Below are 24,599 nucleotides of genomic sequence, written 5' to 3' on the forward strand. Positions count from 1 at the left end.
ACCCCAGGATCTGCCCAGCTAAGCAAGACCTGTCTGGGCCGCAGTGTTCCCCATCTGGACCAGCCTGGCCCAGTATCCCCGTGTTAGTGACAGTGACAGTGACAGTGCCCTCACAGGGTGGGATCAGCGGTGCCATCCAGCTCCGTGCCCCTGGGACCTGATGCTGCCTGCATGTGAGTGCTCGTGGCTCTCTCCTCACACCCTTCGCAGGGTCACCCTTCTCTTACATCAGCAAAACCACTCTGCATGTCCACCCTCCTAAACAAGAGGAGAAAGAATGTCCCAGCCCGGGTGGGACAGCAGAGATGTGCTGTGGGATGCAGGGAAAGTGGAGGAAACCTGCAGTAAGGGGAAAGGTCAGGAAAATAAAGCAAAAACTGCAGTGATGGATGAGAAAAACATCTTCCATGGAAAAGTAGGGATCTCATGAGTTTATGTGGCAACAGTCTTATCTGTAAATACAGGGAGAAGGAAGAGGGAAAGGTATTTGTCTAACACTCATTGGAGGAGTGCTTCAGAGGTGGATGGGGGTCTGTTTTATAAAGGGGGGAAAATGCTACAGAGTCCCTGGCAGGAGTCAGTGGAAACTTCAGGCTGTTTCTGATCGAACAGATAAAACAAGGGTCCTTCAAGCTTGAGAAAGAAAATGATTTTGAAGCTGGTTTTCACCTCCCTGAATTGAAATCATGACCTGCAGCACACCAGAAGGACTTTCTCCCCAGCAGAGAAAGATTTTTCCACTGAGGAAAAACCCCCAGAATGATAAACTCCCAATGCAGAGTCAAGCTCTGTCTTTGATTGGGAGTTAAAACCAGCCAGTCACTGCTGAAAAGTGTTAAAACATTGACAGTCTCCCTGAGCACTTCAGAGCTGGCTCTCTCCTTTACTTCCCTGGCTTTATGAGATGCTCCTTCTCCCAGCATTTATTTTTCCCTTCCTTTTGCCCCTTGTTGCTTATAGTAAGCTGCAAGTCAAATTCCAAGTTTTTCAGTTATTTTATGATGGGTGAAAGTTTTGCTTGTTGTGATCCCAACACTAAATACAAACCTTTAAAACTGCCCAGAGATGAATATTGTCAGAGCATCGGTTTATGCTGGGGAGCTGCCAGCTAACGTGTAAAAACAGTTACTTGGAAGGGTTTCATTACCCATTCAGCCAATAAATCACAGGGAACATGCTGGATTTTCTCCTCTTCCCACGCAGCTCCAGCGGATGTGCTTTTTAAATCACTGCTACAATTAGAGTGGAAGAATATGGTTCCATTTGTACAGTTTTAGTAGTGGCCATATATTGTTTATGTAAAATTTAGTTTAATATACCTGTTGTTCACTTGGCCTATGGTCACAGGGGTGTCTTATGTTTCAACAAGTTCTTGGGATTTCTTTTTGGTAGATTTGAAAGTGGGTTCTTTGGCAGTGTTGACCACATGACCCTGGACACTGGACAGGCAGAGGGTAACAGGTTGTAAATTATGTTATAGAAGATATTGATTGTATGAATAAGGACAAAAAGGTTAAGAAATTTAGTATCCCTAAGGGGATGCCAAGTCCTCTGAAGAATCCCTACTGCTCTGGGTCCATTTGCTTTGCTGCACAACCTATTTCAATTTGCTTTAAAAATATTAGAGTGTGTTAATCATGCATAAAAATCCCCATCCCTTGATTTCCCCCTGCTCTGAAGCTTTCTGGGATTCAGCAGAAGGGGAAAAACTCCAGTAAATAAAACCATGACCCAGAAAAAACCCCTCCCTGTCCATGCACCAATCTGCCAGGTGGAGTCAGTGAGAGAGAGAGGTCAGGGAGCACCTCCCGTCCTCTCTGCTCCTCTTGTCCAGGGCTGATGGGTTAATCTGCTCCAGGACATTTTCACCCAACAATGCCTGGCCATGGTGGGGACTGCAGACATTCACCAGCTGCAGGGACATGCTGCTCCCTCCTCGCCTGGGGTCTCTCCAGCTGTGGATGTAACCCAGAGCAAGGCACACATTTGGAAAAGCTGTTTGGGCTTGGAAAAGATGTTTGGCATCAGCCAGAGACACAGGAGGAGCACATTAGCTGCTCCCAGACAGGCAGTTTGGTGAAATACCCACTCCTGGGAAAGCTTCCCCACAGCTGCGGTGCACAGGCTGGTTGTGGTGGCAGCTGTGCCATTGGTCAGGGACAGGTTATTGGCAGCCACACTTTGAACTGCTGAGCCCCAGAGGAGTTAAAAGCTGCCAGGCTGCTCTGGTCAGTTGTTACAGAATTAGATGCAGAGCAGAACACGGCTCTGGGTCCTGAGGTTGCCCTCAGGGCAGGTGGTTAAAGGCTGTGGCTGGGATCAACACATAGGTTGAGTTATTGACCCTTTTCCTGCAGAGTTTGATCCTGTGACTGATGTGGAAGCACCTTCTCAAACCTAACAACATCCAAGCAGCTCCTGTTTGCTGAGGTGTGGAACAGATCATCCACCTGCTACGGAGAATGAGTGTGCCTGGGATGGGTCACTGGCAGGGGGCTTTGTGCTACATCTCTAAGTCCCAGTCCTTCATAATATGAAACAGCCAAAAGACAAAAACCACAAGTGGTGTTTCCCCGAACATGTAACAGTTTAGCCCGGGAATCAGAAGCAACTCCTCGGGAAAACAATTGCTAGACGTGAAGCGTGCAGTGCTCCCAAGCAGCACAAAGGATTTCCCTGTGTGCAGCCCCGGCCCCGCAGCCGGGTCCCTCCCTCCCTGCACCGGGAGGTGTCAGGGCAGTCCCGCCCACCTACCTGCCGTGATGGAGGCCAGCCGGACGTAGTCAAAGCCCCTGACGAAGGGCTCGTAAGGGGAGCTCTCCAGCACATTCATGCCTGGGGGAAGAGAGAAGCTGGTGAGAAGGCGGACGAGGCTCCTGAGGGATGGCTGAGATGCACAAGGTTCCACATCTGCAGTCAAAGATTGTTTGGGGGTCCAAGGGGACTATGCTGTAAATGCCACAAGGAAATGGATCCTCGGAGTCATGGGAGCAGGTGTGTGGGCACATCCTTGGAGAAGGGCGTTGAATGTCACTGGCTTTAAATACGTATATACTCAAATACTCAGTTTTGGAGTGGGGCAGCCTGTCAGGAACTGTGGAGGTGTGGCTCTCTGGAGCTCAAGCTCTGGGGCACCCTGCAGGGATTGCCAGAGGACACCAGGCTGTAGCACAGGTTCCTGCTCAGGGGCAGAGCTCAAATCACCAGCTCCCTACATACACAGGGCTCCATCACCATTATTGCTGTTTCATCCATGTCCCTCCCTGGGCCAAAGGTCCTCACCCCTTTTTGGGACACAGACAGGCTGTGCACAGGGTTATGTGTGTGATAACACACTCTGTATTTACTGCCACCTTCCCCTTTCTCCTTGCCAACAGCCTTTTCTTACTTGGCACAAAGCTAATGACACAGCTCCAGCAGAACCTTCCTCTCTTTAAGTCTCTGGGAGCCTGATTTTATTCAACTGGTGCTTCCCTTTCATCTGGGCAATGGTCTGTAATGCCCCATCATCCTGATGGATACCATGGAATACTATTGAAGCAAACAGCTCAGTATCTGTTGGTTTTTTTATTAGACATTTAGATGGATGTGGACAGCAGCAGCAGATGCACTGGCTGGGATAAAAGGGCTATCCAACCTCACGCTCTGGGCATATGCTGACCTCCAGCAGTAGGCAGGAAGAAATGGCTCCAGCGTCCACAGCCCTGTGCAATTACCACCGGTGCATTACAAGGCAGCTTTACACCCTCATTGAAATATCTTGCATCGTTACTGACTGGAGAGGGGCCCATTTGTATTTTCCAGCATAACAGTTTTATGTCCTGATGATAAAGCACCTTATCAGAGAGTTGTTATCGGGTTGTCATCATGTTATTGTGTCTCTAAATGGGAAGGTGGCTAAACACGGGTGTGCTCAAGAGAAGCTGAGTAAATAGTGTGTTTTATAAATTCCCTGAGCACGCACTTCCACAATTGTTTTTGCAAGAGGGCTTCTAGGAAGCTTTTTGCAGCCTCCTGGGTATGTGTGACTGAGAAACAAAGCTCTACATGGACTGTGTGGATTTGCTTCCTTTCTCAGTCAATTAAACATGTGTAAGGACTCTGAAACATGGAACTGCTACGGAACATCTCTCCCTGGGGAAATTAAGGCAAGGTAATCAAAAGTTTGGTGTGTGCATCTGCATTGCAAATGAAGTCAGTTGTCTGAAAAAGTGTGGGGCTCAGGACATGACAGCGCCCAAGTGGAGGAGAGCTTTTATCAGCCTCCAAGAACAGCCCTCTCCCAGGCATTCCCAAGGTGGAAGTCCCAAGACACTGGGCAAGGAGTCCATCCAGCACCAAACAGCTATTCTGCATCTGGAGACCCAGAGCTGGCCCTGCCTGCTCTCAGCACTCCTTGCCAGCCTCTCTTCTCTTCCTTCCAGTGCAAGCTGTCCCTCCCTGCCCACGGCAGGGCCTTGGAACTGGATGGTCTTTCAGGTCCCTTCCACATCAACCATTCTGTGTGCCAGTGCTGGAAACCCTCATGACTGCAGTGCCCTCACAGCCCTGTCACAGGTGAGTTGTTTCCAAAGCTGGAGCCACGAGGGTCAGCTGGGAAGGAGCTGTGACACGGCCCCTTGACACGAATGGAGAAGCTGGATTGCCACCTCTTCCCCAGGCTTCCCTTCCACGGAAACAAATCTGACACACAGTTATGGGAAGGACCAGGTGCTGGAGGCTGCTGAGGTCTTGTATTTCCCCAGTCAGTTCACAGCACCACGCCCTGCACCCTGTCAGCTGTGGCAGCTTCCTGGAACTTGATCAACCAGTGCCCATCCTGGCAAGCCTGTGCACTGTGGTGTCCTTCCTCTCTGTTTTGCTTGGCCTTTTGGCCTGTGGTCTCACCCCTGCACTTTTCCTTTAAGGTTTCATCCAGCAGTCTTTCACAGCCCATGGCTGGAAGGGTCTGTTTAATTCCCTGTTTTAATTTTCATGGTGCATAAAATACTCACCAGCCTGACAAGGAAGAGTTATGGTCGCTGAGGTGCAATTTTATGGTGACTCTTAAAAAATGTCAAAATCCAAACTTATTGAATACTGGCTCTGGGAACATTTTAAGTCCCAACTTGATGTCACCAGCCCCAAATCTTCAGTAATCCAAAGACACTGGTGCAGTTGAGACATTCTAAGAGAGTGATTTTTTTGAAGTTCATGCTGTTTTTCCTCAATGCCTGTACTTTATGTTGTGTTTCTACAAAATCTACAGTGTGCACAGTCTTGGTTAACATACCTAGATACAAAATAGGCTGCACATTTCTCCAGCAAAAGATCTCAGTGTCTGCTGAGAATGTCATAAAAGAGAGGTTGGGTGAAAAAAAAAGGAAGGAGGCATCTCAGCTTTTCAGTACTGCTTTCCCAAAAATGTCAATACCATGGGGATCAACAGGAGCATCAGATCTCTTGAATTGGAAGGGGCCCAGAGGGACCCTCAAGTCCATCTCATGGCTCTACTCAGGACACCTCAATATTCCCACCCTGTGCCTGAGAGCGTTATTGAAACGCTCCTGGAGCTGTGGCAGCCTCAGGGCTGTGCCCATTCCTTGGGGAGCCTGGGCAGTGCCAGCACCTCTGGGGGAAGAACCTTTCCCTGATCTCCAACCGAACCCCCTCCAGCACAGCGTCATTCTGTTCCCTTGGGTCCCATCAGTATGTCTTGGGACAGGACAGGAAAATACAGGGGCGTTATGCAGCAGCTTCAGAGCTGGGGGGCTCGTGAGCAATTCCCTGTCAGGCAGACCATCAGAAAGGAGTGCCCTGTTTCACTGACCTTCCATCAGCGTGTGGTGGATGCTCCAGTAGACGCTCAGGCAGTGCTTCTCCTTCTTCATGCCGCGCTTGCACTTGCAGCCGTAGAGCTGGCTGGAGAGCAGCGCGGTGACGGTGCTGCGGCACTGGCTCTTGGCGTCGGGGCCCAGCTTGTTGGCGCCGTTGCCCGCGATGCACTGGCGCAGCGTGCGGAACTTGGCGCTGCACACGGGGTCCGTGGTGCAGGACTCGCCCGCCTGCAGGCAGTCCCTGCTCGAGGCAGCCGCCTGCGCCATGCCTTCTGCAAGGGAACCGAGAGCTGTCAGCGGCACGGGGACACGCACCGCGCCTCCTGCCAGCTCCTGCTCCCAGCTGCCCAGAGGAGCTCAGGATGCCCCTTCCTGGAAGTGGTCAGGGCCGGGCTGGATGGAGCTCTGAGCAACCTGGGACAGTGGGAGGTGTCCCTGCCCATGGAGGAGGGCTGGAACCAGATGATCCTTGAGGTCCCTTCCAGCCCAAATCATTCCATGGTTCTATGACAGGATCTGCCTGGTAGCAGCATTATAAGTGACAGGAAAGTGACCAGTCCCTGGTAATTGATTTTTCCTTCTTGGAGAACAAAAATATTTTCAAACCCTTTCTTCCCCAGCTCTCTATCTCATTTCTGCCCTCCAAAGTTCACAGTAGCCCAGTGTTATGGAGACCCTGGCCTCTGCTCCTTTATTTAACTGTGATTTAACTGTGCCTACACCTTCCTGGAGCTATAAATGGCTCTGTGTGGGTGTTTTGATATGTAGTCAGCCCACATATATCCCAGGAGTTGGCCCTTGTTCTCTGTTACCATCTCCCCAGGACTCCCACTGTCTCTGTCTTGGCTTTTTCCAAGCTTTTGTAAATTGTCTTCAGAGCTCCTTTGCCAACACAAAATGCTGTGTTCCCCATGGAGAGGAGAGCCCAAAGCCTGGGAGGATGTTACTGCCACACCAATAAATTAGTTCATCAGGGCTCTGTGGTGCTGTGCCTCAGTGCCAGGAGCAGACCAATCCCCTGTTATTTATTGCTCTTCCTGGCTAAAGCAGGCTGGACACGAGCAGCCTGGCTCCTGGGGATGTGCTCACCCCAAGGCTCCCGGCTGCATGGCTGCTGCTGGCACAGGGCAGGCCCAGCTGTGCCCAGCAGGACGTGGCTGTGGCACCCAGGTGGCAGAGAGGTGACCAGTGTGATGCTCTGCAGCACTTGACATAGGCCAGGCATGACTGCACCACGGCTTGGGAGAGTGAGGAAGAGGCAAACCTGGTTTATGGAAGGGGAGAATCAGTTCCAGTGCCTGTAATTTTGGATCCTGCTGCACTATAAAAACAGAAATTGCTGTCATGACCTTGAAGGAGAATTTCTCAAATACTTCCCAAAGGAACCCTCTGTCTCTAACATAACTTGTCTTCTCTTTGGATAGGGACCAGAAGAGGTAGGATAGAAAAGACCATCTGCTTTTTGACTCCCTCTGGTGTCTGCTTCTGGGGAGACCCAGCCTGGACAATATTAGAAAATCCTGCTTCCTGAGAAAATGTGAGTCCCTGGTCTCCATCTCTGAGCACTCATGAAATCTCTGCCTTCTCCAAGACTCTACAGATCTCTTCATAAATTTCCCTCTTCTGCCTTCCAACTGCTACCTCTCCTTAATTTCTGCACCTCCCAGTTCAGCACTGGAGCCCAGTACATCCATTTCTGTTCCCTCAGCAGTCACAGTGTGTTTGCTGAGAAGGAGCTGCCTCTGTTGCTCTTGATTAGAGCAGAAAGTAGCAGCTGGAGTTCAGATACTTCAATTATGTTTATTACAAACTTTGGGTGAACCCACCAGGAGGTTTCCTCCTGAAATATCCCAGTGGAATCTCAAATGAAAAACCTTTCATCTAACTGCAGACTATTTCAAAGTGCCTCATGGCCAACATCAAGTTTTCAGGTATTTCAAATCTCACACCATCTCAAATTTGAGTTCTCCTGCCCCTGATTTATTCATAGACCTGGTTTATTTAGCACTCAAGGCTGGTTTGGATCTGCCAAACATGGAGAGAGAAATTATTTCCAACATGTGGGAAACTCTGCCTTGGGCTGTCATATACTGAAGAACTTCGAACACAAGGAACCAGTTTCCTTGAAATATCATTTGGGAAATTTGCAATTTCACTGAGATCCATAAAATGAACTAGAGAACATATCTGAGCAGAATCCATAGGAATAAAGGAAAAAAATACTTGGCTTATTTTACTTTGGCTTTCTCCAAAGGATCTCCTCTGAAGGAGGATAAACCCAGCAGGTTGTATTCTAGAAGAGATGACTTTGTCAGTGTCCTGTCAGCTGCTAGAAAAGTAGGTTAAAATAGAAATTATGACCTTCCTTCCCTTTCTCCGCTACATGAATTGCAGAAGATACTCCCCAGGATGGTTATAAACACAACCAGCCTGTAAAAGCTGTAAAACACTTTGGGATCTCACTTTAAATAAATCAAGCAGATTGACCATTTGAGAAATTTTCCTGCAAAATTTTAAGTAAATATATCCTCAAACCGAGCCTTGCTTCATAGAACAAAGGCCAGGGGTGAATATTTACAGCCCAAACCCGCAGCATAAACCCCCCCATCCAGACTTTATGACAGAGGTGCTTGAAGCCACTTGGAGTGTCACAAATGACCCGTTCCGTAATTGTGTCACTTAAAAACCAAATCATTCAGGGGCTTTTATTGTTAGCGATGTCTTTGCAACTGAGACAACATAACACCACATTTTTCTCCTCACACTGCCCCTGAGAGAGTAATTTTATGCAACATTAAGACAGCACCTCTTAGGGAAAAAAATAAATCTCCATGACTTATAAAATTGATAGTGCTTCCTAACAGGCAGGGACAAGAGCAATATGAGGTCTTCTCTCCCAAAGATGGAGTGGCCTTTCTGGCTTTGCCTTCAAAAATAGCTCCTGGCAGGCTCTGTGCCGCAGGATTTTCCTTCTCCTTGACTGACCAGGGAATTGGGATATGCACCGAGCTGTGCGTGGCTGGGGCTTTCTGTGCCTCTGCTTTGCTAATAGCAGCCCTTCCAGCTCCCTCTGCTCTCTTTAAGAGGCCATTTGTCTGGAGTTTTATTCCTCACTCCCTGCTAATTTCACGCTGTTTACGGTGGGCAGATGGAGTAATGAGTTTATTTTCACATCCTGTGTGTAGCTGTGCTCCACATCTGTTTCTGCTCGCTCTTATCTCAGTGCCATTCACCCAGAGTTACCCCTGAGGGGTGGGAGTAAGAAGAACCTGTCTCTTCCCATTTCAGCAGACCCTCGGCTCCTCTCACACAGGCGTCTCAAAGGGCACGGTGCTGACCAAGCAGCTCTGACTCTCCTCCACGGAGATAATTCCCTTTCTCAGGGAGGTGCAGCTGTGCCTGGGGTACAGCGGTGTGAAGGTGACTCCGATGGTTTCACACAGAACACACACATAATGGAATCCCACCCTGCACATGGGTCTTTTCCTGGGGATCCTTCCCAGCCAGCACTGGTGGAATTTGCTCAGGAATGTAAGGTCTGAGGGTGTTAAAGCAACACTGGAAAGTTCAGGCCAATAACGTGCTGTGTGTCTTGAGCAGGCATTAAAAATGTGTTGCCTGACTCTCTGTCCCTCCAGTTCTGACCTTTCACCCCTTCCTTCCACGTTCTGAGCAATCTTCTCTGTATTTGATCTGTGCCTCCACGCAGGACTTTACAGGTACCGAGGAGATACAAATAAACACAGCAACATTCACTGAATATTTCCTTCCCCTCTGGGAGATAACCACTCGCTGTATGGACTCAAACCCAGAAGAAAACATCCCTCTGATCTGTCTTGCTGTTTATCATAGATTCATACATGACACCCAGATACCATGACAAGTTGTATCATGTCTCCATTACCCTTAAGGAGAACAGAATTCATCATGAAAACCCTCATGATGACTTGGGGTGAAGTCTCCCTAGATTTTATTATTCCCCTACACTAACACATCCTTTTTGACAAGGCTTCAGCCTTTGTTTTCTAAAGATGCCTCTGGAATGCCCCATCCTGCTGGACTGACTCAGCCAGACTAACCACCAAGTCAGCTATAAACAATATTCTTATGAAAGGAGGATGAAATTCAGACCATCACGCTCAGTGCATGCCCTGGTTGCAAATAGTTGTGTATCTATTTTAAATAAGTTTAACTTATCAGACCGGGAAGTAAGCTTAAAACTTTTGTGGGTCCATGAAGTCCCAGAGTGGTTATTCTGAAATACAAGGTATCTGAAACACAGATCACACAGCTAGCTACAAGTTTTGGCAGAGAAATGATGCATGTCACATTAATTCCTTGCTGAAATCTGGGGACATCATGATGACCTTGGTCACCAGCTGGATTTGTCACACGCAAAGGAAATCAAAATTGCATGCCCTAGATATGAGTCTAAGGTAAGGAACCAGCAGAAGGGTGTCAGTCTAAGGCAAGGAGCACTCTGCAGCTGGCAGAGGCACAGGAGAAAGGGGGCTCGGCCATGTGCAGAGGCAGGCAAAGACAACTGAGGTCTGTATATGGGGAAATTGAGAGAACTAAGGAATAATTTGAGCAAGGCAGCATTCGTGCTACCAGCAACATGCTGGACACTCACAAGTCTCCCCCAGGTGTTCAAGTTCCTGCTCAGGAATTGCCCTGGGGCTGATTTTCAGTCTTCAGAGGAAAGAAGGTGCTGCGTGCTGTGCTGCGGGTACAGCGTGTCCCTGGTGCTCCAGTGGCTGCATTGCCAAGGCAGAGCAGCCACAATTCAATATCCTCTAGCTGCAGTCACTGAGATCCCCAGAGAGCTCAGCACGGTGCTGCTTGGGGCTCCTCAACCATCCACACCTGGAGCAAGATTTACCTTTAAAAGAGAAGTTTCATTGGCCAGTGTTGTCACTGGATACTGGAGCACACACTGTGACATGATCTCCTGGTGTCTGTCCTAGACCAACCTCATCATTAAACCCTTTGTATCTTCTCCTTTCACAGGCAAAAACTCTCCTCATGTTGCAATTTATGCTTGTCTGCCACTAAAGCAGCATTCAGGAGTCATCAGGCACAGAGTCTGAAGTAACTGAGCTCCTCAAACATCACCTGATTTTGTACATGTATTTTTATTTCTCTATCTGTGCATCAAGATCAGCTCAGCTGCCCAGCCCTGATTTGGATAAGCAAGGCAGTCTAATTCTCATCTTTCTGGGCAAAATTTCAGCTAACAACACCCAATGCCTTAAAGGCAGTCTGCTTAAGTCCAGCAAAGTAAGATCTAGATCTTTCTCAGTGCCTGTAATGGTTTTATACACATATAAAATTAAATATCTGAGATTTTTTTAAACTCCCTTAGCTCCACTTTGCTTCAAATCATTTGACTGAAGAGTTCTGGCATTCACCAACTTTCCAAAATCTTGCAAAGTCCTATTAATTAACTGTGCACTGATGTAAAAAATGACCACTTCTGGAAGCCCATATGTCCCACATAAAGGTTTATTGTTTCCTACAGGGTACCTTAATGTGAGAGTCTCTGATAATGCAGAGTACCACGGATAATCCCACAGCCCACCACATCTGACCCAGCATCGCTGGGTTTTGTCTCCAAGGTAGCAACTCTTGACACATTTCACACATACCTATTTCTTCCATCCCTGTGTTCTTTGGTGGCCACTGCAGCAGGTTTTTCATGATCTCACAGATCCTGTAGAATCCCTCAGGGCTGTAGCACTGACACTGCTAATTCTTGCACGTGTGCACTGTGCTCCCAATTACAGAGAGCTCCGATCTGGATTGATAAGCAGCTCCCAAGCCTCCTCCCAGTGGCACTGTCAGAAGCTTTCTGCAGTGCCTTCTCTTCTGCCATGGCTTCCAAGGTTTATTCCCAATGATGTTTGAGATGAGAGAAATCTCCTCCACCAGACCTGTGCAGTTCTCCACACAGCATCCAAGAACGACGCCTCAAACACTCCCAGGACAGTGCCTGCTCCCAGCTCTTGTTTTCCTGCCTTACACTGCCCAAACTCCAGGGATGCAGCTGGAAAATTAAAGCTGAACACCCTCCTGTCTTCTCACAGGTGAATGAGCTGTTAGGAATAGTGAAGCTGGGGTCAATTTTTTTATGACATCTATTTGCCCTACCGGAATATTTTTCTTTACCATCTCCTGTACATGAAGGTGCTTTTTGCAGAGTGTTTGAGAAAGCAATTCCACCAAAGTGCACAGGAGTCCTGTCAGACTGTCCTGAGTCATTCACAGAGGGATTTACGGGCCTGATGGTTGATCTTGGGGTGAAATACTCCAGATCAGGGGCTCTGAGCACTGTGATCTGGGGGAAGATGTCCCTGCTCATTGCAGAGGGTTGCACAGGTGACTTTTAAAGGCCTCTTCAAAACCCAAACTATTCTGTTTGTCTGGCACAGCTTGCCCAAACTCAGGCACTTGCTTTCCTCTCCTTGGCTGGCAAAACACCCTGTCCACGCTGGCACTGCTGTTTCACTTGGAATCCCTCTGCATAACATCCCAGAAAGAACAGTCAGCTCATTTAGTTCCAGGAGACAAAGCCTGCAAATCTTTCTTAGCTGTCAAAGCAGCATTTCTGTAACCACATGGCTTTGGCCAGAGTCTGTGTATGTCAATTCACTCACACTTTCTTCTAAATATCCCACATTTCTGATTTTAAATTAGATTGCTTTTGCCGTGCCCCATTTTTGACCCTTTTGCTGCCCTCTCCCCCACACCCCAGTCTATGTGAATTGCACTGCCCTTATTTCCTTCAAATAATTCTTGCACTTTCCTGTCAAAAACCTTAGGAGCAAGTTAAAAACCAGAGGGAAATTTTTATAAAGAACACATCCCATCAGGGCATTGGAAATGAAGACTTGCAAAGTCTTCTTGGTCAGGGCAATTTGCAAAGACCCAAGAGGGGCAGATCACAGGATGAAAAAACCCCATCTCCAGCTATTGTCGTCAAAACCTCTCCCTTTGTACACAAGGGGAGAAAAATCCTCTGAATATTCCTCTTGAGTTGTTTGGGATCTAATCTCCATCTGAGGGACTTGTCCTTCTCTCCTGCTGCTCCCAGGGGCAGGCATATTGCAGTGACTGCTATTTTAAAAAATTATTTTCAGTGTTTGCAGATAGTCCAAACCCTTCCCTTAACTTCTGCCTCATGAACAGAGCAGCATTTCTGGAGGCTGAAGCACTGATGGTTCAGGATCTGACAGCACAGATTTCTATGCCCTGCTCACCAGTGCCATTAAAGACATCTCAACACTTTTATTTTCTCTTTTTCTCCCTGGTCTACACTTCTTTGCAGTGTATCACTTTCCTGCTCCAGATACCATCCAGTGATTCACATTCTTTCTCACATTCACAAAGAACTTTCCATCTGCAGCAGTCTCTGGCTGCAGCCAGGTTCTGTGCAGGAGCTGTTAACCAAAAAAGAGATGATGTAGCCAGGGTGAGGGTGAGGAGGGGGATGGTTGTGCTGGTGGTGCACTGATGGACAGCTGCTGACTCACAGACTGGGAATAGGAATGGATGTGGCATTCATGTTGTGGCTTTCTCCCTCTGACATAACCAGGAACAAGACCCTGAACTGCTGTGGCGCAGTCAGAACACGTGGTGGGTGATGAGAGGGGCAGCAGCTCCAAGGAGAGGAAGTAATTTGAGGACAGGGACCCTCTGGGGCAAGAATGACACCCAGGCTGCTTCTGTCATGTCCCACCCCACTCTCCATAGAATAAGAGATTTTCCCCTCCAAATTCTGCTTTAAAATCCGTGTCCCCTCACGCCACAGAATTGCTTACACAGAAATACGTTCTCCCAGGGTTGCTGGAACCTGTCAGAGTCTGTGTCTGTCAGCTACTGGAGATGGTGGAACAGGAACATCTCTATCTTTCCAACTCTTGTGAAGAATGAAATCCCAAAGGAGTGGAAAAGGAATGTCCTTTCTAAAGAAGCAGACAAAGGAATCAGATGAATCATAGATCAATCTCATGGATAAGAGTGTCCAGGAAAGTAGGGGGTGATGAGAGATTTGACCTTTCCAAGCTATTTGGCACAGGTCCACATGAGGTGCCTCACGAGTGAGTGGCCTCTGAGCAGTCACAGCCAAGTGGGTGCTCATGAACAGAGCTCCAGAACCAGAAAAGGCACATTTTCAGACTAAGAACGTGTTTGAGAGTCTGTCCTGAGTCTGGTACTGTTCAATATTCCCATAATGACTCCAGTGATGGAATAGAGAATAGATTTCTGTAATTTGTGGCTGACAGAAGATGGGGAGGGGATCACAGGCGATGAACAAGACAAGACTGGAATTCAAAATTGTCTTGGTCTGTTTGAGGCAGTGTATGAAATCAGGAGGATGACACTGGCCAGAAGCAAAAGTGACACTGGGAGATGTGAGTGTGAAAAGACAGGAGGGAAAAACAAACCTAGGAAATAGAAGCAAGGGAGATATGACCATGGGTGAGAGATGATCACAGGCTGAACAGGGAAAAGAAACAGGATGAAAACCAGAAAACGTGGTCTGGGGCATAAGTGGTATGTATTTACCACAGAAAGGAATTATTCTGCACTTCTCAGCTCCAGTAAGGCCTCAGGAGTTTGGGTCATCTTTCGATTGGACAACACATGTTAGAGAGGATGACAAGATCCCAGAGGAATTTTATAGAAATTATAAATGGTTTTCAGGCTGAGGTGAGGACGAAAGAACAGGATTTGTATCGTTTAGGATGAAGGCTGTGAAGAAACAAGATCAGAGCACTCAAATACATAAACAAGACATTTTAGACATGGACAGTGATAGATATCCCCCCACTGCTGTGGGACATAAGATGAGAAGTAATTCTGAGTGAATGTGCAGCAAGGGAGATTTAGATCAATATTAAGAAAAATGTTATATGGGAAGTTAACAAGTGGAACAGATTATGGAGGGCCTGTTTAATCCCCAGCAGTGGAATTATTTACAAAAGCACCTGTCAGAAACAACTCCTGCCTCCTCCCCTCCCTGCTGGGGCAGCAGGTGTCGTACACACGGTCCCTTCCCCTTCTCTGTCCCCGTGGCTCCATCCAGGGGACACCTTGTGGCAGGTGTGGAAAACAAGGACAGGCACCTCCAAATCAAACCAACCATACTGGAGACAGGCACAAATGGAAGGGGAATAAAGTCCATGTGAAGTGTGGCTCTCCCAGAACAAGGCATCCCCCTCCTCACGGTCAGGTTGAACACTGGGGCTGGGAGCAGCCTGGGAAAGTGGAAGGTGTCCCTGGCCATCCCTCCCTGGGCACCTCTCCCCTGCCTCACCAGGCTCCAACACAGCTACTAGCACTCTGTTTTTATCCACTGGCTCCCGCCAAATGCTGACACTTCCACCAAACTGCAGAAAGGTGGCTGGCTTTTTAAAGCACATGCAGCAGCTGCTGGAGGTCTGTGCCCTCCTTTGCCATCCTTGCCAGAGATCTGAGGGAACTGCTGTTCCAGGGCAGGCTGAGCCCATTTGCTCCCTCAGCACCCTCCTTTGTGTCCGGAGCAGCTTGGAAGGCAGAGCAGGCAGCATCCCCCTGCCCATAACAAAATCAGGGCAATGCCTTCAAAGGCAGAGCTCTCAGAACAGAGTTCATCAAGCTCTCCGGGGCAGTTGTGATGCCCACTGCATGAAACAGCCCTAAAACGTGTGATGCACCTGGTTCAGCAGGGTCCAGGAGTCACTTTCAGGTCCCTGTTCTTGCTGCAGAGAAGCGAGGAGAAAAATTACATTTTCCTTGTTTGATCTCTGGCACTTGCTGGATGGGAAAAGTCCACGGGTGTTGAGTTTGACCTGCTGCCAGACTAACAATTGTTAGCAGAAATGGACAGTATTTGGATCCTGCCTGCATCCATTTCAACACTCTTATCTGTCCTGCACATCATTCCCTGTAACTAAGCACTGGAAAACCTTCCAGGGCTGCCTGCAAAACACAAGAGCAGCCAAGATGGGCCAAGACAACTGCGCAGACCTTGAGCATTCACTGCCAAGGACAGAATGTCACCCATTTTAAAGGGTCATTTATCAATGAACCCTCTTCTTAATGTACCTCTTTGAAGCACTTAAATGCCAGCGTGCTCTGCACTGCATGGTTATGATGGGGATCCCAGCCATGTGTCAAGCAGGAACTGTGACCCCTTCTTCTGTGATTAAGTTCGTTTTTGTTCCTTTTTTTGTACATGATTAACTGGTGAATGAAAAGGCCATTTTTTATTTTTCTTTGCCAGGGCTGAAGCAGTTTTAATAATATATAATTCAACACTTGCTCTGCGATTTGCATTCCTCGCTTTAAGATGAATTTGGCACTAAACAAGCACTCAATTATACTCCCCCATCTCTGTTTTCTCTGGAAATTGCAAAATTCATTCAAACAAAAGCTAAACCCTCCTGAAGATTTACGAAGATTAATGATGATTTAAATCAAAGAGCAGAGATTCTTCTCCTGACATTACGAAGCCACAGGGCTCCAATAAATGTCCTCCAGTGACACTTTTCCAGGCAACCCCGTGTCCAGAGACAAAACTGTATACATGTCCACACCAGCACAGGTCATTGCATCTATCCATCATCCCTTCATCTCTCACTGACCTTCTTTTTGCTTCTGATGCTAAATATTAGACATGAAGGCTGGAGTTTGTAAGCCCAAATCACAAGTGAGGATGAATAAGGCATACAGGGAAATCTGAAGAGGAAGCCAAGTTGGAAAAACCAGAGAAGATTTTAGCTAAGGAAGGGAAAAGGCAGTGAGAAGGGAGTGGTGACACAAGACAACTGGAATTTAGGCATGCAGCCATACATATGTATTTACACATACAGGAGAACAGTCAGAAAATAAAAAGAGGAACCTAAATTAAGTACTTGCAGTTATTCTCTGGAATCACTTCTGTGCCTTCAGTGACTTGATGAGAGCCTGGGGAGCCTCCCTTAGTTGGGATCAATCCCACAGCCCGTGGGGCTCATGGAGGAGTCAGACTGGAAACAGAGGGTGGAGGAAAAAGGCAGGAAGTGTTGGGACAGCAAAAGCACAAAACTCTGAGACCTTACATTGGAATAAACAAGACTCCACACTAAAGAGGCATTGAGGCTGTAAATGCAAGGGTTCACAATGTGGGACACGCCATGAATAATCCAGGAGGTGCTGAGATCACCCTCCCATCCCACAGCAGCACGGGGGCACAGTCTGTGTCAGCACAGCCACATCACAGCCCAGCCTGTGCATTAACACACCTTGCACACAGCAGTGATTCTCATCACACGCATCTGCCTCGCCCAGAACATCAGCTGGCTGACAGTCAGAGCAGGGATACTATTTTAATCATCAAACTTGGGTGAGAATTGTACCTCTGGAAGCAGTGAAGCCTGGTGTCTGTACCTCGTGTAATATTCAGAGTGCTGTGCCGAGCAGGGAGAGGCTGCACTGCGAGATCTACACAGCCTTGGCAAGTCTTTTCTAATACATCTCATAAAAGGGAGAGCAAAAGAGATATTTCAGCTGGGTAACTGAGTCATAAAAAGCAGAAAACCAATGTGGAGGACACAGAATAGGGAAAAACTGTGGAAACATGATGAGAAAGAGAGAAGACAAATGGAACATGTCTTGGGGTGGCTCCAAAACCAGGATGATGAATTGGTTTCCCCTAAGGCTGCTGAGTTGAGGCATTGGGCAGAAATGGGCAGATAATGAACAACAAAGGCAGTGTGTTAAAAAGAAAGTATAGAGTACAAAGCAAATAGTAAATTATTTGTCATATAAGGAAGGTACAGAGGAAAAGAAGTCAAGGCCTGCTTGGAGCAACCTGGTCTAGAAGAAGGTGTCCCTGCCCCTGGCAGGGGCTGGAACAAGATGAGCTTGAAGGTCCCATCCAAGCAGACCATTCCATGGTTCTCTGGTAACTGTGTTGGCAGTGGTTTGCTTTAGCTCCCCTGGGATGGGTATCTTTGTTTCTGTGTCACTGGAGGAGCCAGCTGCCCATCTGTGGGTGTTCAGTGCAACTCGGGGTGCTCTGAGGCATCCGAGACCGAGCAGGGCCACAGATGTGACAGTCCCACGGGAATCCTGCCCCTTCCTGCAGCAGCAACTGAGCACAGCTTCAGGCAGGGCCGCAACTCAGCCGTGCTTTGACACATGAAACTGGAGGGACACAGCCCCTGGAGCTCAGTCCTGGTGCCACAGCACCAAGTGCTGAAGGTGCAGTGAAACAGAGAGGGCTGATGGTGAAATGCAGGTCCCAGGTGTCAAACGTGGCCACAGCAGAGGCCATGAACTTCACTGTTCACAGAAGAGCCCTGGCCTGTGTCAGGGATTTAAAAAGCACCTGGAGCCAGGCAGACTGGGAGTTTGCTGAGGCTGGGACAGGCTTTCCCTGCCCAGCACAGCAGCACAGAGACAGCAGAGCCATAAACACGGCGGCCCCACCGTGGGAAGGAGCAGCATCCTCGAGCCACGGTGTCCTCACCTCAGCTGGACCTGCAGCTACGGCAATTAGGTGTTCCTTCCCTCCCAGAGATCCCAGGGGATGGAAGGAAATTAAATAATAATAAGTTATTAAGTAAGGTTTGAACCTTTGTGCTGAACTTTCTCCTTATGCCCTCACAATTTCTGTCATGGAAATCTGTTTTCGGTCTCAGCTTAAATAACCAAACATGAATTTTGCTGAAAGAAATTATCTTGTAATCCAAGACAACTTGAGCCATACAAAGGTCTAGTAACTTGCTTGAAGGCTTCTTTTACCCTTGTAAAACAAGAGTTCACCCAGCAACAGGAGCAGAATCCTAATATTTAATTACTGGCTGCAGTTCACATGCAATTATTTATGACACGCTTTCAATAATTATTCATAGGTTTCATACTGGGGGCGGGGAGAGGTCAGCAGGTTGCAAACAAGCCTGAAATTCAGAATTACTTGCTGAGAAGAGCTGGGGAAAGATGATTATGATGGAAAACGCACGAGAAGAGCATAAAGGAAATTGATTACGAAGATTTACCAGGAACATGTGTACTATTAAAACTCTATTGCACATCAGTGAATTTCAGACACTTAAATCAACAGAACCTTTAAAGGGAAATCACATTTTTTATAATCTAATCAATGTAGGTAAAAGTGTTGTTGGTTTCTCTTCCCTGTTCTCTGTTGACTTCAGTCTCCCAATTTAGAAAAGCTCAGTGTTCAGTCTAATTTTAAGTGCCATGAAGTTTGAATAGACCAGAGGCAACTGAAAAAGCCAGAAGTAATAAAGTTCAGCTTTTGTTCTAACTGTCCAAAATCCAGCTAATCACAGCTCTCCTTGAATGGTGTTTGTTATTTCAATAACCCTTTTCCCCTCATGGAGCTGCTCTCAGCCTTGTGCTGCTCTGCTGAAGAAAACACAAAACTGTGCCAGCAACCGACTGTGAGGACCCCCTTCCTCCACCTCCCAAGGAAAAGTATTCTGGCTTGTTTGGGGCCTGGCCAGGAGCAGGATTACTGGCCAAGCCCAGTTCCCCTGCTGCCTTTCACCTTATAGAGTCACAGTTCTGTTTGCAAGAGCTATTGCAGTCAGGGGCCAGAGCTCCTGGCTTGGGGCAGGGATGAGCAAAGGGCTGCAGTGGCTGCTTTCCATCTTGGAAGTGTTTTCTCAGCTGTGGATGGGCTTGGGGATCCCAGTGCCCAAGGAAGAACTAAGCTGCTACAGCATTTCCCCATGGCACCCTCAGTATTGGCCTTTCTGCTCAACAGCAGAAGGGTTCTGATGCAGGAGAGGGTTGGAAGGCCCCCCTGAACTCTGAATATCAGATTCTGGGATTCTGTGCAGGCTGGGAATCACCAAATGAGGAAGTGACTGCAGTGCCCTGGTTAAGAGAAGATCCCAGACTCACAGAATACCCTGATTTGAACGGGATCCACAGGGATCATGGATCCCACCCCAGGCCCTGCCCAGACCCCCAACAACCCCACCCTGGGCACCCCTGGCAGCCTGTCCAAAGGCTCCTGGAGCTCTGGCAGGGTTGGGAATGTGCCCATTCCCTGGGGAGCCTGGGAGTGCCAGCACCCTCTGGGGATGAACCTTTCCTGATCTCCAGCCTGAGCCTGGCCCAGCTCCAGCCCTTCCCTGGTCCTGTCCCTGTCACCAAGGATTGCTACACCCACCTGAAAAAACAGAAACCATGAGGAAGAGGTGGCAGCCAGGAGGGCACGGGCATGAGCCACCCATGAAGAGCTGGGGGGCTCCCGGAGGAGGACAGGGCTGGACAGGCAGCATCTGGGCCCTTTCTGGGGGCTGGTGTGAGCCCACGCTCCCTGGCTTGGGTGGTCTCGTGCTGAATTACTAGCAGGTGTTGTGGGGGAAACAAGGTCAAGGAGAGGCTGCAAATTAGGGTGGGCACAGGGACTGTGGGAATGAAGAGTGGGCAGAGGCTGGATGTGGTCACAGATCAGAACAGAGCCACTGTGTCTGGAACAGAGCGTAGGAGCAGGTCAGTGTACGGTTCATTTGGAGCCAAACCCAGCCCTGGGTGGGAGAGGGTGAAGGTCTGGAGGCCCTGCCTGTCCCCCGTGCCCTGAGCAGGGTGTGCTGCATCCTGCTCTGCTGAGCTCAGCCAGATCCCCCCCAGTGCAGGGGGAGCCAGGCAGGCCCACAGACAGCAAAGCCCTGCCTGAGTGACAGCTGAGAGCCAGCAGAGCCCTGCACTGACCAGCTGAGAGCCAGCAGAGCCCTGCACTGACCAGCTGAGAGCCAGCAGAGCCCTGCACTGACCCGCTGAGAGCCAGCAGAGCCCTGCACTGACCCGCTGAGAGCCAGCAGAGCCCTGCACTGACCAGCTGAGAGCCAGCAGAGCCCTGCAGTGACCAGCTCACAGCCAGCAGAGCCCTGCACTGACCAGCTGAGAGCCAGCAAAGCCCTGCACTGACCAGCTGAGAGCCAGCAGAGCCCTGCACTGACCAGCTGAGAGCCAGCAAAGCCCTGCACTGACCAGCTCACAGCCAGCAGAGCCCTGCACTGACCAGCTCACAGCCAGCAGAGCCCTGCACTGACCAGCTGAGAGCCAGCAGAGCCCTGCACTGACCAGCTCACAGCCAGCAAAGCCCTGCACTGACCAGCTGAGAGCCAGCAGAGCCCTGCACTGACCAGCTCACAGCCAGCAGAGCCCTGCACTGACCAGCTGGGAGCCTGCAGGCACAGCCGACCTCCTCCCCACACAGCCAGAGCACGGCGTCCACGCACGGTGGTAACAGCCCCAGTAATTTGTCTTTGGCTCGAGCCTGTTTCCCAGAGAAGAGCTCTCATTGCTAAGAAAACCTCAAGAGAGAAAGAGATCTGTCATCATCTCAGGAAGTTTGTTCCAATGGTTAATCACCCCTCTTGCCAAGATGTGCTTTCTTTGGCTCCTTTGGTTGTAACCGGCCCAAATTCTTTCCCCACCTCTTGCCGCTGCTTTCCTGTGGGGATTAAATTCTTGGAAACCCTTTGATAACAGAATCACTCATCTTCCTTCCTTCTTCACTCCTTAAAACCTCTGTCCCTGGGAAGTCTTTGCAGAATTACAGACGATTTCTGTAGTCCTTTAATCAACTGATCCAGTGGCTCAAAATGTGCCCTCCCAGGCATGGGGCTGGTGCCCATTCCCATTTTTTTGACATCCACCTCAGCTCTGCTGGTTTGCTCCAGTGTGGAGTTTTCATTTGTGTGCCCATGAAGGGTTTGAGTATCGCACACAACATCTCAGCAAATCATCAGCACTGCCTGTCTGCCACGGCCCCTAACTCCTCTCTCTGCTGAAATATCACCATTCTGTCATGAGGGATTGTGTTTTCCTCCCGTCCTGGAAACCCGGAGCCCGCAGTCAGCTAAAGAAAATGCTCACAGCATCTGCCTCACTTGTCTACCAAAGATGAGGATTTGTGTCTTCAGTTATTCAATACCTCCACAGTACAGATTTTTATCTTGTCCAAGAGGAGTATCAATATTTTTAATCATGCAGTTAAAGACGGTATCAGGATGGAAACGCACCGGGGGAAAGGAATTACATTGCACAGACAGCCTTGGATCTGTCACCGCCTGTCTTCTGACTGCTTGGCTTTTCTGCCTTCACCTTCTCTGATAATATCTGACCACCCTCCCTCACAAGACACTGGTGGGTGTAATGTACCTGTGCTGACCTCCCACTGTCCTCAGGCTCTCCAGAACAAACACAAAACAAACACTAAACACTCCTCAGCTTTTCCAGCTGCCTTAGAGAACGGCACAGGCGTCTCACCCTGCCTGGCTGAACCTCCTCCCTTCTGAACCCCCTGATCTGCAGAGCTCCCCTGGGATCGGCAGGAGCCCCACATCCTCAGGGGAGGATTCAGCCTGGTCTGGGATGGGTGCCTGGTGGAATGGACCTCAGTGAGGGCTCCTGGCTTGTAGCAACGGGATTGGAATTCCCTCAGCCGCTTCATTCCCTCAACCATTTAAAAAGCCTTGGCTTTTCCAGCTGGGAGACGAGTTTGGAGACGCTGGCACACAGCTTTGGGACCCTGGCTGTTCTGCCAAGTGGGTGACACTCACAGGGTGTTTATTTCTATGGTTTGGGAGTGAACCTGGAGCAGTGCAGAGCTGGGGCCAGGCACAGAACAGTGGTGTCTGTGCACGGCTGGCTCAGCTGGCCCTGGGCACCTGCTCCTGGCACGGCTGTGCCTGGGAACAGGTCCCAAAGTGCAGAGCCACTGATGGCACCCGGTGCCCTCCGGGACACAGGGAGCCCCCACCGCTGAGCAAGAAGCCAGTTCAGAAGAGTGTGACTGAATAAGGAAGAAGTTCCTAAATACCTGAGGGGTTTTGATCCGTTCAGCCTAGTGTTGTTCTCTGGAGCTGAACCCCCTCTCTTTCAAGCTGCCTCTGCACCACTAATGGCCACCTCCCCTCTGAAGTGCTTGTTTCATGCTGCACCCAATTCCAGTCTTCTTTGAGCTCTCATGGGACATTTTCAGAGACAGATTTCATGGAAACACAATTGAGGTGGGTTGAACTCTGACCTGAGAAGTTCCCCTGAGCTCAGCAGGCATCCTCAAGCCTCCTGCATCTCCTGCAGGTCTGGGCTGATGCTTGGGGGCCAGGTATTGAACCTGTTCCCTTGCCAGGGATGCTGGTCACAAACTCCATTGTCCATTGGCTCTGCATCCTGGACCAGCACCGTCCCTGTCCATCCACCCTCCAGGCAGCCCCTCTCTAGTCTGCTTTTGTGAGCTGGGAACTTTATACCACACTTGTGCTGCATATTCCCAGCTTGCTGCAACGCCGTTCTCCACAGAGAAACCCCCAGTTCCATGGAATTGGAGCTGGCACAGCTGAGTGAGGACAGGGCTGACTCAGACTGTGCTGATGTTGTGCTGATTTACACCAGCCCGGGGGAAAGCCACGCTGCTTCTCCTTTGCTTTGACTGAGTAGCCATGGGGACAAGAGAATGAACAGATGACAGAATCAGAGATCATGAATCTAGAACATGCAGCTGGAATTTCCCCAGCAGACTCACAATGTGAAGCATCCGAAAAAAGGCCTGTGAAATATGAATTAATGTAAGGACAAGGTTTAATCACAGTTACACCACTTTCAAACCACAGAAATTCCACAGAGCTCAGTTTGGTGACTCTGGGTGTTTGCTGACATCACAGACGCCTCTAGTGCACAAGGAACAGGCTTTGATCTTATTTTTGATGGTGTCAGTTCTGCAGTGCAGTCAGTGGTGTATAAAAGTGTGAGATCAAAGGCAAGTTTCATGAGCTGGTGTGCCTGGGTAGCTCTGCTTCCTCTTCTGGACACACGGACGTGTCCTGGGGAGGCCTGGCCCTGCCAGTGGTCAGCAAGGTTGTTGCAGAGTTTCTGCTCTGAGTCACAGAATCACAGCTGGAAAAGCCCTCCCAGCCCATCGAGTCCACCCTGTGACTGATCCCCCTTGTCCCCAGAGCCCTGAGTGCCACGTCCAGGTGCTCCTTGGACACCTCCAGGGATGGGCACTCCAAACCTCCCAGGCAGCCCCTGCCAAGGCCTGAGCGCCCTTTCTGTGAAGAAATTCTTCCTAAGACTCAGTGACTTCCTCTTTGTGGTGAAAATCAGAAGTGAAGGAAATTAAAATCCAAATGCTTGGTTTTCATTTGCCACTTATAGGACTGTAACACATGGAGCATCACAACCAAACTGCTGCTGAGCACTGCAGGGCTTTGGCTACTCTGAGAGCAAAGAGTCCTCCAGTCCATGGTGAGCAGCAGAAAACTGCAATGGATGTGTCTGTGCCATCCCTTGCCTTGTGGCACCTTTACAGAGCCATTTACACGAGACTCAGGTCCCTTCCAACCCAAACCATTCTGGGATTTTATAATTGCAAGGCAGGAGAAGACTCAGAGAAATGAGCAGTCCTGCCTTGCAGGCTCCCCGGGTCCCTCCAGGCTGTGCCTCCTGCCTTCCTGTGGATGCCACAGCACAGCTGGAGGCAGAGCTGGAGGCAGAGCCTGAGCCCTGGTGCAGGGCTGGGCCATGGCCAAGGCAGCGGGCACAGCAAGCAGGGGCTTCTCCTGACACTGCGAGGGACACGCTCCTGAAAATGCAGAACACTTCTGGAAATGAGGCTGCCACATCCCCTCAGTGTTTCTGAATACAGAGCTCCTTAGTGAAAAACACAGGGGTGCCCAGGTCCAGAGAAATGACAGATTCCATTTGTCACTTCTGTTAATTAAGAAGAACCCTGCAATGAATGTGAATGTGCTTGGCTGGGCAAGGGCACTGTCC

At 49.3% G+C, this 24,599-nt stretch overlaps 1 protein-coding gene across 1 annotated transcript in view; it reads right to left on the reverse strand.

The window, feature by feature from the left end:
- Window positions 1-24,599, reverse strand: part of LOC134552549 (GDNF family receptor alpha-4) — a 65,949-nt gene that overhangs the window by 11,963 nt on the left and 29,387 nt on the right. The window contains exons 2-3 of the mRNA XM_063401226.1: window positions 5,810-6,088; window positions 2,755-2,835 (exon numbers count right to left, since the gene is read on the reverse strand). Coding sequence (XP_063257296.1) covers window positions 2,755-2,835; window positions 5,810-6,088 — 360 coding nt within the window. The remainder of the gene's footprint in view (window positions 1-2,754; window positions 2,836-5,809; window positions 6,089-24,599) is intronic.

The sequence above is a fragment of the Prinia subflava genome, chromosome 7 (genome assembly GCF_021018805.1).
Source record: "Prinia subflava isolate CZ2003 ecotype Zambia chromosome 7, Cam_Psub_1.2, whole genome shotgun sequence".
Lineage (NCBI taxonomy): Eukaryota > Metazoa > Chordata > Aves > Passeriformes > Cisticolidae > Prinia > Prinia subflava.